The sequence below is a fragment of the Chiloscyllium plagiosum genome, chromosome 33 (genome assembly GCF_004010195.1).
Source record: "Chiloscyllium plagiosum isolate BGI_BamShark_2017 chromosome 33, ASM401019v2, whole genome shotgun sequence".
Taxonomy (NCBI): Eukaryota; Metazoa; Chordata; class Chondrichthyes; order Orectolobiformes; family Hemiscylliidae; genus Chiloscyllium; species Chiloscyllium plagiosum.
In genome coordinates, this window is record NC_057742.1 from 40,707,847 (window position 1) to 40,725,993 (window position 18,147).

At 45.3% G+C, this 18,147-nt stretch overlaps 1 protein-coding gene across 3 annotated transcripts in view; it reads right to left on the reverse strand.

Moving 5' to 3' along the window:
- The window catches only part of strada (STE20 related adaptor alpha), a 138,337-nt gene that overhangs the window by 95,790 nt on the left and 24,400 nt on the right, over window positions 1-18,147 (reverse strand). For all 3 annotated transcript variants that reach the window (XM_043675351.1, XM_043675350.1, XM_043675352.1), the window contains exons 2-3: window positions 12,662-12,717; window positions 10,365-10,422 (exon numbers count right to left, since the gene is read on the reverse strand). In XM_043675351.1, coding sequence (XP_043531286.1) covers window positions 10,365-10,422; window positions 12,662-12,673 — 70 coding nt within the window. In that variant the 5' untranslated portion in view covers window positions 12,674-12,717. The remainder of the gene's footprint in view (window positions 1-10,364; window positions 10,423-12,661; window positions 12,718-18,147) is intronic.

Here is an 18,147-nt window from a genome sequence, read left to right on the forward strand (position 1 = left end):
CTCAGCATGCTCCTGCCCCACTGAACTCATCTCTACCTACCTCGACACTGTCCTATCCCCCCTGGTCCAGGAACTCCCCACATACGTTCGAGACACCACCCACGCCCTCCACCTCCTCCAAGACTTCTGTTTCCCTGGCCCCCAACGCCTCATCTGCACCATGAATATCCAATCCCTCTACACCTCCATCCGCTATGACCAGGGCCTCCAAGCCCTCTGTTTTTTCCGCTCCCGACATCCCCAACAGTACCCTTCCACCGACACTCATTCGTTTGGCCGAACTGGTCCTCACCCTTAACAATTTCTCCTTCGAATCCTCCCACTTCCTCCAGATCAAAGGGGTAGCCATGGCCAACCGTATGGGCCCCAGCTATGCCTGTCTCTTTGTTGGCTACGTAGAACAGTCGATCTTCCATAATTACACAGGCACCACTCCCCACCTCTTCCTCTGCTACATTGATGACTGCATTGGCGCCACCTCATGCTCCCGCGAGGAGGTTGAGCAATTCATCAACTTCACCAACACATTCCACCCTGACCTTAAATTTACCTGGACCATCTCTGACACCTCCCTCCCCCTCCTGGACCTCTCCATCTCCATCAGTGACGACCGACTTGACACTGACATTTTCTACAAACCCACCGACTCCCACAGCTACCTGGATTACACCTCTTCCCACCCTACCTCTTGCAAAAATGCCATCCCATATTCCCAATTCCTCCGCCTCCGCCGGATCTGCTCCCAGGAGGACCAGTTCCACACAGAAAACACCAGATGGCCTCCTTCTTTAGAGACCGCAATTTCCCTTCCCACGTGGCTAAAGATGCCCCCCAACGCATCTCATCCACATCCCGCACCTCCACCCTCAGACCCAACCCCTCCAACCGCAACAAGGACAGAACGCCCCTAGTGCTCACCTTCCACCCTACCAACCTTCGCATAAACCAAATCATCCGCCGACATTTCCGCCACCTCCAAACAGACCCCACCACCAGGGATATATTTCCCTCCCCAATCCTCTCCGCCTTCCGCAAAGACCGTTCCCTCCGTGACTACCTGGTCAGGTCCACGCCCCCCTACGACCCACCCTCCCATCCTGGCACTTTCCCCTGCCACCGCAGGAACTGTAAAACCTGCGCCCACACCTCCTCCCTCACCTCCATCCAAGGCCCCAAAGGAGCTTTCCACATCCATCAAAGTTTTACCTGCAAATCCACTAATATCATTTATTGTATCCCCGTGGCCCAACATTCCAACTCCCCCTCCCACTCTGCCGAGGACATGGAGGTCCTGGGCCTCCTTCACCGCCGCTCCCTCACCACCAGACGCCTGGAGGAAGAACGCCTCATCTTCCGCCTCGGAACACTTCAACCCCAGGGCAACAACGTGGATTTTAACAGCTTCCTCATTTCCCCTTCTTTCTCCCCACCCCCACCCTCCTCTAGCTTATCTCTCCACCCTTCAGGCTCTCTGCCTTTATTCCTGATGAAGGACTTTTGCCTCAGATGCTGCCTGTACTGCTGTGCTCTTCCAGCGCCACTAATCCAGAATCTGGTTTCCAGCATCTGCAGTCATTGTTCTTACCTAGAGAAATGGCACCATCTGTGAAGAGTAAAACATTTTATTTCAGGTCTCTAGCACACACAGCATTTTGCTTTTATTTTAGTTAAACAAGATTAACCCATGCTGGTTTTCCTTAGTTAACCTGTATTTGCCTAAGCAACTATTAATTTTGTCCGGTATTATTGTTTTTAGAAGTCTTATCACCACAAAAGTTGGCTAGGGCTTTGCTATATTGTAACCTCAGCATAGAATCTATGGATTTAGGGGTTAATCCAGCACACTAAAGACCCATATCTCAGTAAAATACACATTCACCAAAGCAGAACCTACCTAAGCCAAGTTACAATGTGCTGCGCTGAATATTCAATTGCAATGTGTCCTTGGAGGGGAATTGAAGTGGTCAGCCACAGGCCAGCAAGATTGTTGGTTCATGTGTCCCAGAGGTATTCCCTGTAACATTCCATGAGTTAGCATCCCGTCTCCCCAATGTAGAGGAGACTACATTGAGAGCAATGGACACAGTAGATGAGGTGTCTGGATGTGCAGAAAAATCTCTGCTGGATGTGGAAGTATCCTTTGGGGCCTCGGATGAAGGCGAGGAGGGAAGTGCAGATGCAGGTTTTACACCTCTTGCTGCTGCAAGGGATGGTGTGAGGAGTGGGGTGGTGAATTGGTGGTGGCGCGTGGCATGTCCTGAAGCAGACCCGCTACGATAGCCACATCTCCTTATTCAGCACCTGCCTATGCAACTGACTTAGTCTGAATATAGTCTTGAATCTATGCAGGATATCATAATTTGGACCTGACCAGGACAACCACTACCCCACAGCAAATCCAAACCCTCCAGAAACTGTTCTCCCTCTGGACTCTCCGCTCTATGCTCACAGCCATGCTCTGCCACCTACTCTCCCTGCAGTCAGCCCTGCCCCAACACAGGGTCATACTCTCCCAGACCTGCAGAGGACCTCTGCTGTTCTTCATCCCGAACAGGATCCACACACTCAACAAACGCTGTTTCTCCAGCTTATCAGACTTCAAGGAATGTAAGTACACCACACTTTCATGTTCTTACCTCCAAAGTCTGGATTCCTCGATCATTCCAGACCCTCCCCACAGAACCTCTTAGTCACCATTATCCACGCAGCCGCTATAGTCACCACCACCGCTGCAAATGATGATATCACATCCTCCCCCAGTGCCCCATGGACCACAACCACAGAGCATACCACTGCCTCGATTGCCGCCAAGACAACTGGCTCCAAAATATCTGTGAGCGCTGCCCATCATGTCACTTCTGCCACCTCTGCCACTTCCACCACCACTGACATCATTCACTGGAACACTACCACAGAACATGCCACTCCCGGTGCCACCTCTGCCCCCACTGACACCACTCAACCCAGACCTGCTGACCATGTCATCTCTGTAGCCACCGCTGAAGACACCGCTTCTGAAAACGGCACACAGAACCTCTGCACCTGTCCACTTCCTCCCCATCACCTACGACATCACCACCCCTCCCATGACCACACCCATTCCCAATTCCAGCTTGCCACCAGGTCCTCGCGCCCAGCCTTGTCATGATTTTACCATCCTCCCAGACTTGCCCCACCCCCCCTTCCCCCCACTGAGGACGAACAATCAGTCCTAAGTAAAAGTCTCCCATTTATCCCACAGTGCTCCAGGGTCAACAAATTCCACATGCGTTGTGACATCAAACTTCTGTTACGCCACCTCAGCGCTCACCTTTTCAATCGGGACTCTCATCCACCCTCTGGAGGATCCATTCTTCCCCCTCCAACATAATCCATCCACTTGGACACCCCGTTGAGGTCTGTTACCTGCCCTCAACCTCTATTTCCAAATGCCGCCATGACACTGACTGCCTCAACCTGTCCACCGAGCCTCACCCACTCCAATCTCTCACCTTCACAACGTGCAGCCCTCCATTCCCTCTGTTCCAACCCCAACCTAACCATTAAACCAGTAGACAAGGTGGGGTGGGGGGCGGGCAGTGGTAGTTTGGCGCACTGATCTTGACACTACTGAAGCCATGAGCCAACTCACAGACACCACCTCCTACTGCTCCCTTGCCATTATCCACGCGGCCATGACAGCCACCACTACTACTAGAAGTAATGACATCACTTCTGCTGCCCCCACCTCCCATCACCAAACCAGCATCATCTCCCAGACCATCCACAACCTTATCACCTCAGGGGATCTCTCAACCATAGCCTCCAACCTCAGTCCTGGAACCCTGCACCACCCAGTTCTACCTCTAACCCAGAATTCACAAACTGGACTACCCAGGTTGACCTATCTTCTCTGCTTGCTCCTGCCTCACTGAACTTATCTCCTTATATCTCAACACTGTCCCATTCCCCTTGGTCCAGGAACTCACCAAATACATTTGAGACACCATCCACGCCCTCCACCTCCTCCATGATGCTCTTTTCCCTGGCCCCCAATGCCTCATTTTCACCGTGGATACCTAGTCCCTATACATGCCCATCCACCATGGTGAAGGCCTCCAAACCCTCAGTTTCTTCCTCTCCCGCCAACCCAATCAGCACTTGTCCATGGATACATTCATTCGATTGGCGGAATTGGTCCTCAGCCTGAACAGCTTCTCCATCGAATCCTCCCACTTCCTTCAGACCAAAGAGGTAGCCACAGGCACCAGCTATGCCTGCCTCTTTGTCAAATACATGGAACAGTTCGTCTTCCGCAGTTACACTGGCACCATCCCCCATCTGCATTGATTACTGTATCTGTGCCACCTAATGCTCCAGTGAGGAGGTTGAACAGTTCATCAACTTGACGAACACCTTCCACCCTGACCTCAGGTTCACCTGGACCATTTCAGACACCTCCCTCCCCCTTCCTGGACCTCTCCGTCTCCGGCAACCAACTCAATACGAACATTTACTTCAAACCCACAAACTCCCACAGCTACCAGGACGACACATGCTCCCATACCCACCCCCCGTAAAATGCTATTCCTTACTCCCAATTCCTCCACCTCTGCCGCATCTACTCCCAAGAGGAGCCATTCCACTCCAGGACATTCCAGATGGCCTCCTTTCTCCCCCCACCCCACCCCCTGGTCCTACCCTCCCACCCCACAAATCTCCAGATGCAGTGCATCATCCTCTGCCATTTCCACCACCTACAATCAGACCCCACCCTATCAGCAGTCCAGAGAACATTCCCTCAGTGACTCCCTTGTTGGGTCCACGCACCACCCCCACCAGCATCTGCAGTCCTCACTTTCTACTGGGAGGCAACACACTATTCTGAGATCTCACTGTTGGCTGCGGAAATGTCTGTCTGTGCCTCTGAATGGAGAGTCCATCAGAATTGATTGCCTGAAACTGGAACATACCCCTCATTACTTTGGAGCCAGGTTTGGTACTGTAAACCTGGCAGTCAGTGCCACATTATCCGGAGAGTCCACTGCCCCCCACGTGTTCCAAAACAGTATACCTGTTTGAGTTGGGGATAGTCACAGGAGACTTGTGCACGACCTGCCCATTTCTCCTACCTGACTACATCTGCAGTTTTTCTACCTTCCTGAAACTGCCATCTATCACATCCCCTAGCTGCTGTAAATTTCTCATTGACTCTAACTGCTGCTCCAACTGATCCATGTGATCTGATAGGACTCGCAACAAAACACACTTCCTGCAGACATCATCCATAACACAGAAACTCGCCCTGATCTCCCACATCTGTCAGGAAGAGCACACCACTCTACGGTGCAAAGATGGCCATTAGTAATCTACAAATCCAGAAAATATTACAATCTTACTGCTCTAAAAACTGCTGTTGAGCTGAAGCCTGACACTTTTGAATAGGTGCCTTCTGCTCCAGAACTGGTCCCCGTTTCAGTGGCCATCTGACTCATTCACAACTAATCTCATAGGAGAACTGCATTTTTACTTTTTGCGTTCCCACTGATACAGTCCCTTGATCACTGGAAGCACGATGTAGATTGCACTCTTTCAGGAGTCATCAATCCGAGCTGAGTATCTGTTAGAAAGTGCTACATACCCTAAAGATTCCGGTATTTCCTGCTTCTTCCAAATCAACTCGATGGCCACTTACCAACTATTATGAACTTTTACTGTTTGCCATGGCCACTTCTTAGATCTTGTAATCTCATCCTCCTTGACGCTCTGCGGTGACTCCAGATTTTAAATCCTAAGCACAAGCAGCTGAAGACGTTACGTACACCCACAGACCTAAGACGTGTTCTGAAATTCCCACAAGGCACAGGAATTGCATGCTGGCAAACCTTCAATCTTTTACTCAGTAGGATAAACACAAGAACATGAAATTTCAAGCAATTTATATTACAGGAGAAAAGGGTACCAACTGGTGGGCAGGTCAACTCTGATTGGCTAAGTAGTTGTTATGAAGAAAGCAATGGGTATAAACAGATTCCCCAAACTTCTGAGCAAGTCAAAGAAGGCACAAGGTTTGAACAAATTCCTCATGTGGGTAGGAAGAGAAGATTCATCCCCAGATAACTACTGAACAGAAGGAGGGGAGTTGGATATCAACCTCTACCCCTTCAGATTGTGCTGATGTGTACACAAGGAAGTAAAACAGTCACATTACATTAAGATTACACATTCAAAATAATTTCTGATTTCTAGCTAGCTACTGGGCACTAACACACAGCCTCTGGTACTAAGGCCCAGAGTAGAGTCAACTGGTCATCTCTAAGCCAATGATAACATGGGCAGCTCTAGATGTCGGGAAATCACCAGCAATCCTACACCTTATCATTTACAGGCACCAAAATAACCACAGTTCATTATTTTGGAGTTGAAATAAAACGTTGGATATGGTTCAAGTCAGAAATGAAAACAGTAAATGCTGAAAACATTCACCATGTTAATCATTGAGCTGTGGTCCTTTAATACCAATATAAAAAATCTTCCACACAAATTAGATAAGTTTTTTCCTCATTCCGGCATAGATCGGACTGCATATTGCCAGCTGTCTTTGGTTTTACAACTGAATTCTTATTGGCACAAAGCTAACAAGGTGAGATCTTTTGCACTCAGCCACTGCATCATGACAGAGTGTGTCATCCCGCTTGTAGTGTGATTCTGGCTTACAAATGTCTGGAAACATCAGCTTTTTGCAGACTCAAAAGATGTGAATTACAGGATTTTCAAAAACATTCTTTGTTTCCAGCAAGTGTCTCACAGGGAGGAATGATAAAAAAGAAAATAAACTATGCAAGAGTTAAAACACAATGCAAAGGTCAGAGTTCCTCAACATGGGTTTAAGCGTCAGAGGGAGCAAATTTAGCTATGTGTACATATAGAGCAATATAGCAACTGCTGAACAGATTCAACGCAAAGTTCCTCCTGTAACAAGATCGAGTGAGAGAAGTTATCAAGGCTCACATAACAAATAGAGCAGCTGTATTAACAGAACTTGGTGAAATCAGATATCCCAAGGTGAGATGAGGTACCTCCTCATTTGTCTTGGGTAACGAAACATGAAAAACTACAACACATTGGAGCTCGTTAGGAAACTTCCATCTAATCTTGCTGAGGCATGTATAAGCAGGCAAGATGACATGTTTGCAAGATCTGGGACTGGACGATAGCTGGTGCTGATTTTCCTGCAAAAACGGATAAAAAAGCTGATTCAAGAGTCAGGGGGAGATAAAGATTACTGCCCTTGACATGAAGATAGTCTTTGACCAAGTCTGACATTAAGGAGCTTCAGCAAAACTGGAATCAATGGGAACTAAGGGAGAAAAAAACTCTGCTGGTTGAAGTCATAGATAGCGCAAAGAACGATTGTGGTTGTTCGAGGTCAGTCCTTTCAGTTCCATGCCATCTGTGCAGGAGTTCCTCAGGCAAGTATACTAGGCTCAGGAATCTTCAGCTACTTCATCAATGACCTACCCTCCATCATAGTTCAGAAGTGGGGATGTTCGCTGACAATTCCATCATGTTCAGCAGCATTTGCAACTCCTCAGATACTGAAGCAGTATCTCTGTCCAAATGCAGCAAGACCTAGACAACATCCAGACTTTGGTTCATGAGTGGCAAGTAATATTTGGGCCAGATGTGTTTGGCAATAACCATCTCCAACCAGAAATATAACCAAAATAGTAAAGCGGTTAAAGGCCATGGGTGATGGTTAGGTGCTTTTGTTTTGGAAGTATTTGTAATTTGGCACTAATGTGGAACAAATGCTACTTACTTATCAGCCCAAACTTAAATGTTATTTAGATGAAATTGTGCTTGGGAGATAAATGTGAGGTGTTATACTTTCATAAGGCAAATCAGGGCAGGACTTATACAGTTAGGGCCTTGGGGAATGTTGCTGCACAGTTCCTTGAAAGTGGAGTTGCAGGTAGACAGAATGGTGAAGGCGGCATTTGGCACACTTGCCTTCATTGATGATCATAGGAGTTGGGACATGATGTTGCGGCTGTACATGGCATTGGTGTCTCACAGGGAGGAATGATAAAGAAGAAAATAAACTATGCAAGAGTTAAAATACAATGCAAAGGTCAGAGTTCCTCAGCATGGGTTTAAGCGTCAGAGGGAGCAGATATCTCTCTCTCACACACACATATAGAGCAATATAGCAATTGCTGAATGGATTCAATGTAAAACTCCTCCTGTAACAAGATGAGTGAGAGAAGTTATCAAGGCTCACACAACAAATGGAGCAGCTGTATTAACAGAACTTGGTGAAATCAGATATCCCAAGGTGAGATGTGGTACCCCTTATTTGTCTTGGGTAATGAAACATAAAAACTACAACACATTGGAGCGGTTTCGAATACTGTATACAATTCTGGTTACCCTGCTATAGAAAAGATGTTTTTAAACTTGAAAGATTTACAAGGATGTTGCCAGGACTGGAGGGTCTGAGCTATAGGGAGAGGCTGAATGGGCTATGGCTTTTTTGCTCTGGAGTGTCAGAGGCTGAGGGTTGACCTTCTAAAAGGTTTATAAATCAGGAGGTTCACGGATAGGGTCAAGAGTCAAGGTCTTTTCTCCTAAGGTGGGGGAGTCCAAAACTGGAGGGCATAGGTTTGTGTGACAGGGGAAAGATTTTTCACACTGAGGGTGGTGCCAGAGGAAGTGGTGGATGGGTACAATTATAATGTTTAAAAAGCATCTTGATGGGAATATGAATTGGTAGGGTTTTGAGGGATATGGGCCAAATGCTAGCAAATGGGACTTGACCAAATTGGGATGTCTGATAGGCATGGAAGAGTTGGACCAATGGATCAGTTTCCATGTTACAAGACTCTATGACACTGATTTCAGTAACTGAGGAGTCAAGAACGGTAGGGAACACTGTAGACATTGAAGAACATTTCCATGTCTGATTGTTGAAGAGGAAAGTGTATTGATGCAACAGCAAAAATTGATTGAGCCTCAGACACTACACTGAGGCACTCCTGCAATGATATCCCAGATTGAGATAAATGATATCCAATAAACATCATACTTAGAAGTAGATGTTGAAGCCCCTTAAGCCTATACTCAACAAGATTATTTCTTATCGGATTATTCCACATTCCTGCCTCCATTAGATAATCGCTCCCCCATTGCTTGTTACAAACCTACCTTTACCCTTCAGACAAAGATTCTGAAACAAAAACAAAAGTTGCTGGAAAAGCTCAGCAGGTCTGGCAGCATTTGTGAAGAGAAATCAGAATTAACATTCAGGTCCAGTGACCCTTCCTGAATCCTATGCGTGACCTTCTTGGAGATTCTCTCCACTTTGAGCTGGCAGTTGATGGCATCAATGATAGCCATGAAGAAGGAGCAGCGTCCAAAAACTAGTGCTTTCAAGTAAGCCTGTTGGACCATAACCTGGTGTCGTGTGATTTTTACCCTTTATAACTCAAGCAGAATCTTCCTACTTTGTACTAATTTCCCCAAACAATAAACTATATTAGTCTCCCTAATTGGTTGCTTTACCTGCACATCAATGTTTTGTGATTCATTCACTAGAAAACTCTACATTGCAGACTTCTGCAATCTGTCATAATTTACATTATTGGCTTCTTTTCTATTCTTCCAGCCAAAATGGATGATTTCACATTTTTCCCCATCATACTCCACTTTCTAACTCTTGGTAACTAAAGTAAACCCATCCAGGTCTCTTTGTGAACGCCTTGGGGCTCCAGCACTAATCCTTGTGCCGTGCTAATTGGCATCATGCCAACCGGACAATGACCCATTTATGATTGGACAACTTGTTTGAGGATAAGGACTCTCCTTCTCAAACTTTCCCAACATCGGAGGTGTGAGGATAAACCATGAATAGTCATCGCTCTCCAATAAGAGAACAGCCCGACGGTCCTCTGGGACTATGGCGACTTTATTTTCCTTTATTTTTAATAGTAAAGTAAAAGATAAACTGAGCAGTCAGGTTACAGATTGAAGTTCAATATGCGCTATGAGCATGCGGTTGTTTTGGATTATTTCAATGACTTGGTTCAATAAAGATTACAAACCATTCCCCACCCCCTTCCAGGTTATTTTAGGATTATTTGTGGAATGCTATTGATTGAGGGATTGGAACGATCACCAATTCCATTCGACTCAAAAAAGCACTTGGCACACCGAGAATAGGAAACTGCAAGATCATAGGGAAAGAGACAGATTCAGAAATTGTAAAAGATGCTGTAAAGTTTTGCCCTTGCCCAAATGGTTGACCAACCCATCCCCACATCAGTTACTTGCCTTCAGTTCACCTTAAATAGCAATGGTACAAAAATGACACAAATCTAACTTACCACCAAACAGTCCCACATCCTGCAGGCTCTCCACACTCAGTTTTTCAGACACCCACCTCTAGACCATGCAAATCCGATAAGGAAAGGAGAAAAAAAAAGATGAGAAATCATAATTAGTATTTTTTGCACTCATCCGCTGCTTTTACAAGGGTTTAGTTGCTCCAAAATAATGAGAAAACAGTCCTAGAAGGGAGATCAGAAATTGACGAGCAATCTGCTCTAATTCATTACTTTGCCAAGATTGTAGTATCCATCTTTAGTTTGAGGGTACAAATTTTATCACAAATTAGCGACTTTCCACCCCACCTCTAAATATCTGCCTTCAATCCTTTTCTAGAGATGCTGATTTGCTGCCAACTTGATTCTGGACATCAACAATCCTCCAGTACTTTGCCACTACGCACCAATACATGATTGGAACCCAAGTGATAGACTGTTGGACATCCTTGACAGTTGTATACAGAACATCTTAAGAAGTTAAGCGCTAACAATTACATTTACTTGCAGCTTGCAGTAACAGGCTTGTGAAATAGACAGATAGCTTTGGATATCACAGAGGAAAGTCTGGTCAATCTTCTGTTCCAAATGTGTGCACATACTTGTATTTCAGGCAATAATTTATAATAACTAACCTATATATGGGTGAGGCTTCTGAAAGGCTCAGTTTCAGCTTAAAGAAACACGTTTGGCAGACCAAACACTTCTCAAAATAATCCACAAAGTTAGTGGAGAAAATGGCACCCATACCAGGCATTTCCCGTTCATCATTGCTTCTGTATTTTCATTAAGTAGTTTCCCAGATTCTAACTATCACTCCCGGAGAGAAAGCAATACTAAGCTGAGTCTGGAGTTTCAGAACTGCTCGAGACCCTGAGGATGGAAAGGAAAAGGTTGCACCATTGGAAAATATTACGCTGATGGTTCTTATCTCTTGACTTGGGCCTTGGTCCACAGGGGAGTTGTACTGAGTTGACAATACAAGGAATGCTTGCTACTACCCAAAACACTTCTTCCCAGAAAGGGAACAGCAATAACTGAGGATACAAGAAGTGGTCATTGCATTTAAAATTCATTGAAAATTTTGGTCCATTTATCTAATTTCCAGGCACTTTCCAGTAAATGTGAACTGCAAAATAATGAACAGCTCTGTACAACCTATATTCATCCTCACATAACCAACAAGTAGGAACTTGAAGAAATATACTAAGTGCAGTAAACATAGGTTATGCCACAACACAGCAAATAATGGCAATGAAGGTTTATAATATGCGTTTGGTGGTATATATACAGCATGGGTAGGAGGATCCATTAACGTCTAATAAACTATCCTGTAGTTTTGAGAATAGTTAGAATAAGAAATTTAGTTTCAGAAATGTGTTATTAAAGGGAATAACTACAAGCCGACCCCCCTCCCATTTATCTCTCCAGCCCTGAGGCTCCCAGCCTCATTCCTGACAAAGGGCTCCAGCCCGAAATGTCGATTTTCCTGCTCCTCGGATGCTGCCTGACCTGCTGTGCTTTTCCATCAACACACACTCTATTCTGTGTGTTGCAAGCCAGGTCTCATCTTCATCCACATCTGACCCTATCACACTTCCAATATACCAGTCAGTCAGAGAGGAGGTTTTCACACTGATATTCCAAAGTTAGAAATGTTGGATCCAGAAATAAACAAAGTGTTTCAGCCCATGATTTTCTTTTAAATTGAGGACTTTACACAATAACAATCTTTGCACTTGGCCGAGTGGAGCCAACAGGTTCAACAATGGCCCAGATTCAGCAAGGGCTCTACTGATTAGATCAAAGTCTTTTGACTTCTGGCTGCAAATTTCCAATAAGCGAGCATAAGTCTGGAGAACAAAACTGCCCTTTTGGCTAAGGCTATCAGACAACTGGTATATAAAATAGCCAAGTGAAGTAGGAGGGTATTCTAATATTCTAATAGAAGAGTGAAGAGTGTGGGGATCTTTAAGTTACACTAAGCAGTACTGCTTCAGATCTTTGAAATTTAGAGGCAATAATTTATCTTGCATCAGTATTTCCAAATTTAAAGACTGAAACTACACAGTAAAATAATTCGCAAATATTAATGGAAGAATTCGCCGCTTTGTGACAATTCACTTGCTGGCCAGATCTGCAAACTTTCTTATCCGCTGTTCAACTGCATGTCAGTTAGCTCACAATGACATCATTTTGATGCAAACGATTGAATCAGCATTGCCTTGATTAAGCTGGTGAAACAACAGCACCTCATATAACTTGTGCATTCATGCAAATTGGGAAGAAAAAGAACTTACCAAAAATGACATGGAAAAGCTGTTGTGTCACCAAACAGGCACTGCCATTAAGAGATCTAGTATGAAACAGAGCAACAGTATAAATTCAATGACTTCACAATGCATCACAGCCATCTTGCATGAGAATACACAAACTCTGGACCACACATTACCTCCCTCAATATGGCAACAGGATAGAAGACCTGCTCCTCAATGGCTTATTACCTACCTCAATACTACTGGACCACCCTGACATCAGTAAATATTTGGAGTTAATGTAATTTCACTTAGTTTTGGCATCAAACAAAGAATGCAAACAAATGAGCTATCTGAAAGATTTTACATGTTATGGTAGCTTCATTGTATTTGGAGAATGAAACTGATACAGGTCCTATTTCTTCAACCATCTGATCAATTCTCCTAATGCAAAACAGGTTAAATTCACAGTAAATACAGGAATATGGGCTCTAGGATAAACAAACAGTGAGAAATAAGGCACATAGTGGACTGGTACTAGCACCAGATTAAACAGTTCATAAATCAGACAAGGAAAGGGGAGGCACATTAAAATTGATCTGGAGTGCATGCAGGGTAGCACAGTAAATAAGGTTATAAGCTGCACATATTGTGATAAAAATAGATCTGGCTCAAAGCTAGTAATGACTGGGAACTTAATATTCATCGCTATATGGTATGCAGGAAAAATAAAGACTGATAAATGGAGTAGCAATGTTGATCAAATAAATTATTCCAGCTCTGACTGAAGGGTGGAAGACAAAATCGGAAAACTATAAAGGGCCAATTAGACGGTTTGATTTGTAGCACAAACTGGAAGTGAGAGAAGGAGGAGCACGTCTGCAAACAAGTTATAGGACGGCCTACGAGCAAACGTAATGTGAAAATGGGGAACTCCAATTATCGACGAGGTGGTGGGGGGGGAAGACGCAGAGAGAAGGAGAAAGAGAGAGCGTGGGAGAAATGGACAAATAGACAAATATCAACGAACGCTTCACACACACAAGCTCATCAGCTGCCCTGGAATCAGAGAGCTGTCATCTGACTGATCACTTTTGACATGCAGGACTAGTCACAATTGCACAAACCAAACACATACTTCTTGCCAGCCAATTGCACTCTGCATACACACCCCGATTCAATGCCATCTATAGCTTTGCTCACTTCTTGAACAAAGCAACATTGGTGTTAAGTATTCGCTGGATGGCTAAAGATATAGATTACCAGAGTTAAGTCAGTAACACTGACACCTAACCAGCACCATGGAAAATTACCCAGGCATACTCTGTCCACAAAAGGAAGGCAAATCCAGCCTGATGATTTCTACCCCTGAACGAAATGAATCAGAGAGGTCATTGACAATGCTATCAAGTGGCATTTGCAAAGAAATCATCTGATCACCGACACCCAGTTTAGGATCCGCCAGTCCTATTTGGCTCCATGTCTTTTCACAACCATGGGCCAAACATGGGTAAAATAGCTTAACTCTAAGGCAAGAGTGACTGCCCTTGACGTTAAGGGAGCATTCCACCAAGTGCGGCATGAAGAAGATCTAGCAAAACTGGAGTCAATGGGAATGAAGGGGAAAAAACTGCACTGGTTAGAGCAATGCTGAGCACTTGGTCAGGTTAGGGTTAACCTTCGAAGATTAATCATTCCGCTTCAAGAAAACGACTGCAGGAGTTCCTCATGTTCATGTCCAAGCCCACCATTTTCACCTGCTTCATTCATGACATCCCGTCTAAAGTCTGCTAAAGGCCAGTGGAAGCAAAGCCAGTTTGTTCCACCTGCCCTCAAAATTTAGTCAAGATATCAATCCAGGAAATCTCCAATGCATATATATTCTTCCTTAAATAAAGAGATCAAAACTGTAAATGGTATTCAAGATGTGGTATTATCAAAATCCTATGTTCAATTTTTTTCTCAGAATACAGCATCATATCCCATGAGCCTTCTTGGTTACATGTTGTAACTTCACAGTAAACTTTTGTGACTGATGCATTAGAACTAGCAAAAGCCTCTGCATCTCAGAATTCCACAGTCATTCTCCAACAAAGTAAAGCATTTTTTATTCTTCCAAATGAAGAACTTTGCATTTCTTGCATTATAATCCATCTACTAGCTTTTAGCCCACTTACTATAAAGTATGCAACCTCATCACGTCTCCTTCACAACATACTTTCCTTTCTATTTTGAAGACATCTGTCCTTTGACCTGCTACACCTTTATGAAGTGATCAATCTAAATTTAAAAAAAATTGAGGCCCCAGCACAGACTGCACGGGGCTCCACTTGTCATATCATGCTAATCTGGCAAGAACCCTTTATGCATCCTCTGCAATCCCCATGCCTTGAGCTTCTACTTCTGAAGTAATCTTTCATGTAGTACCTTATCAAATGTCTTCCTGAAATTGCAGTACAGTACGACTACAGGTTTGCCTTTATCTAGAGAGCAAGTTACTCCTTCAAATTATATTAAATTGGCTAAACATGATTTCCTTCGAATAAAACCGTGCTGTCACTTCTCAATTACCTTCAGCTTTTCAAAGTGTACAGCTATAACTTTATACTGATTGATTATAAGACCTTCTCCTCGACTGATGTAAGCTACCTGGACCGCAGTTTCCCATTTTCTGCCTCCCTCCCTTCTCGAATAAAAGTATGATATTTGCTACTTTCCATGTCTGATGTAACTTTTCCCTCATCAAGGGAATTGTGGAAAACAAACAATATGCAAATAGATTATTAGCTACCTCTTTTACGTACCTCGGATGAATTCCATCTAGCTCTGGAAACTTATCACCTCACAGGTGCACAGAGATCGATACCTGCTGGTCTGCAGCAGAATGGGGTGTTGATGTGATGTAGTTCCAAGAGAGGAATGGTGAAGAATGGAGACATGGAAGTGGAAGTGGAGTTCCATTCAAAACTCTCTCACTGCTCACCCTTTAACTGGCTTAACTCTATCTGCCCCCGGGCAGTCCCATGTGCTGAGTTTTTTTCCCCTTCATCCTCCTCTCTGCTCTAAAGTGTTCTGCAGGACTCTAAAGTCCTTAACTGAAGGTCACCTCCAGACTGACACAGACACCGGAAACATCTTCAACATTGCGATGGTTTGCTCGATGTCAGGCCTGGTAATATGATTCTAGTTATGGTTCTGCACCTCTTCAGTGCAGTTCCTCACATGATCTGAGCGCTAAAGGGGGTGACCCTGATCTCCAATGATCTCACTCTTTAATCTGGTTCCTGGATCAAACAGGTGTAGAATGTTGCACTGACAGTCTGAAATCATCGGAACAAGTTCCCATTATAGGGAGATAACAGTCACTGTTTTATATTTGAATCTGGGAAAATAGTGCCTCTTGTTTGTATTGGCACATCAGAGTTAGGAGCAGTCATGATGAAGGGCAAAGCTGGCAAGTGTAGGGAATGCTGGATGACTAAAGAAATTGAGGTTTTGGTTAAGAATGCTGAGGATGCATAGGTCAGGTATAGACAGCAGGAATTGAGCAAACCCCGAGAAGGGTATAAAGACGGTAAAGGAAAATCAGGAGGGTAAAATGGGATATGAGATAGCTTTCACAAACTGCGTTGAGAATCCAAAGGGATTCCATAAATATATTAAGGACAAAAGAGTAACAAAGGAGAGAACAGGGCCCCTTAAAGATCAGCAAGGCTGCCTATATGTGGAACCATAGGGGTGGGGTATACTAAACAAGTATTTTGCAGTGTTTACAGCGGAGAAGGATATGGAAGCTACAGAACGAAGGTAAACAAATAGCAACATCTTGAAAAATGCCCATATTAGAGAGATGGTGGTGCTGGACATCTTAAAATGAATAAAGATGGATAAAACCCCGTGGGCTCTGCAGGAAGCTAAGGAAGTGATTGCTAGGCCCCTTACGGAGATATTTATATTTATAGCCACAGGTGAGGTGCCGGAAGACCCAAGGTTGGCTAACATGGTGCCACTATTTAAGAAAAGTGGTAAGGAAAAGCCAGGCAACTATAGACCAGTGAGCCTGACACTGGTAGTGGGCAGGTTTTTGGAGGGAGTCCCAAGGGACAGAGTTTACATGTATTTGGAACGGCAAGGACTGATTAGGGATAATCAACATGGCTTTGTGCATGGGAAATCATGCCGTACTAACTTGATTTAGTTTTTTGAAGAAGTAACAAAGAGGATTGAGGAGGGCAGAGCGGTGGATGTGATCTATATAGATTTCAGGAAAGCATTTGACAAGGTTCCTCATGGTAGGCTGGTTAACGAGGTTAGATCACATGGAATACAGGGAGAACTAGCCATTTGGATACAGAACTGGTGAGAGGGTAGAACACAGAAGGTGGTGGTTGGGGGTTGCTTTTCAGACTGGAGGCCTGTGACCAATTGTGTGCGGTAGGTTAAAATCTTCGAGGAGAAAGTGAGGGCTGCAGATGCTGGAGATCAGAGCTGAAAATGTGTTGCTGGAAAAGGGCAGGTCAGGCGGCATCCAAGTAACAGGAGAATCGACGTTTCGGGCATAAGCCCTTCTTCAGGAATGAGGAAAGTGTGCCCAGCAGGCTAAGATAAAAGGTAGGGAGGAGGGACTTGGGGGAGGGGCATTGGAAATGCGATTTCTTAAGGGAGGGGCTTCGGGTGACCGAATCGACACAGACATTTACTATAAACCGACCGACTCCCACAGCTACCCAGACTACACCTCCTCCCACCCTGCTCCCTGTAAAAACACCATCCCATATTCCCAATTCCTTCGTCTCCGCCGCATCTGCTCCCAGGAGGACCAGTTCCAAAACCGTACAACCCAGATGGCCTCCTTCTTCAAGGACCGCAATTTCCCGCCAGACGTAGTCGACGATGCCCTGCACCACATCTCTTCCACGTCCTGCTCCTCCACCCTTGAGCCCCGCCCCTCCAACTGCCACCTGGTCAGAACCCCACTGGTCCTCACCTACCACCCCACCAACCTCCATGTACAACGTATCATCCGCCGTCATTTCTGCCACCTCCAAACGGACCCCACCACCAGGGATATATTTCCCTCCCCTCCCCTATCAGCGTGACCTTGACACCGCTGAGGCTAAACGCCAGTTCGCGGACACCTCCTCCTACTGCCCCCTTGACCATGACCCCACCTCCCACCACCAAACCATCCAGAACCTCATCACCTCAGGGGATCTCCCATCCACCGCCTCCAACCTCATAGTCCCACAACCCCGCACCGCCCGTTTCTACCTCCTGCCCAAAATCCACAAACCTGACTGCCCCGGCCGACCCATTGTCTCAGCCTGCTCCTGCCCAACCGAACTCATCTCGGCATACCTCGACACGGTCCTGACACCCTTAGTCCAAGAACTCCCCACCTACGTTCGTGACACCACCCACGCCCTCCACCTCCTCCAGGATTCCCGCTTCCCCGGTCCCCAACGCCTCATCTTCACCATAGACATCCAGTCCCTGTACACCTCCATCCCCCATCACAAAGGACTCAAAGC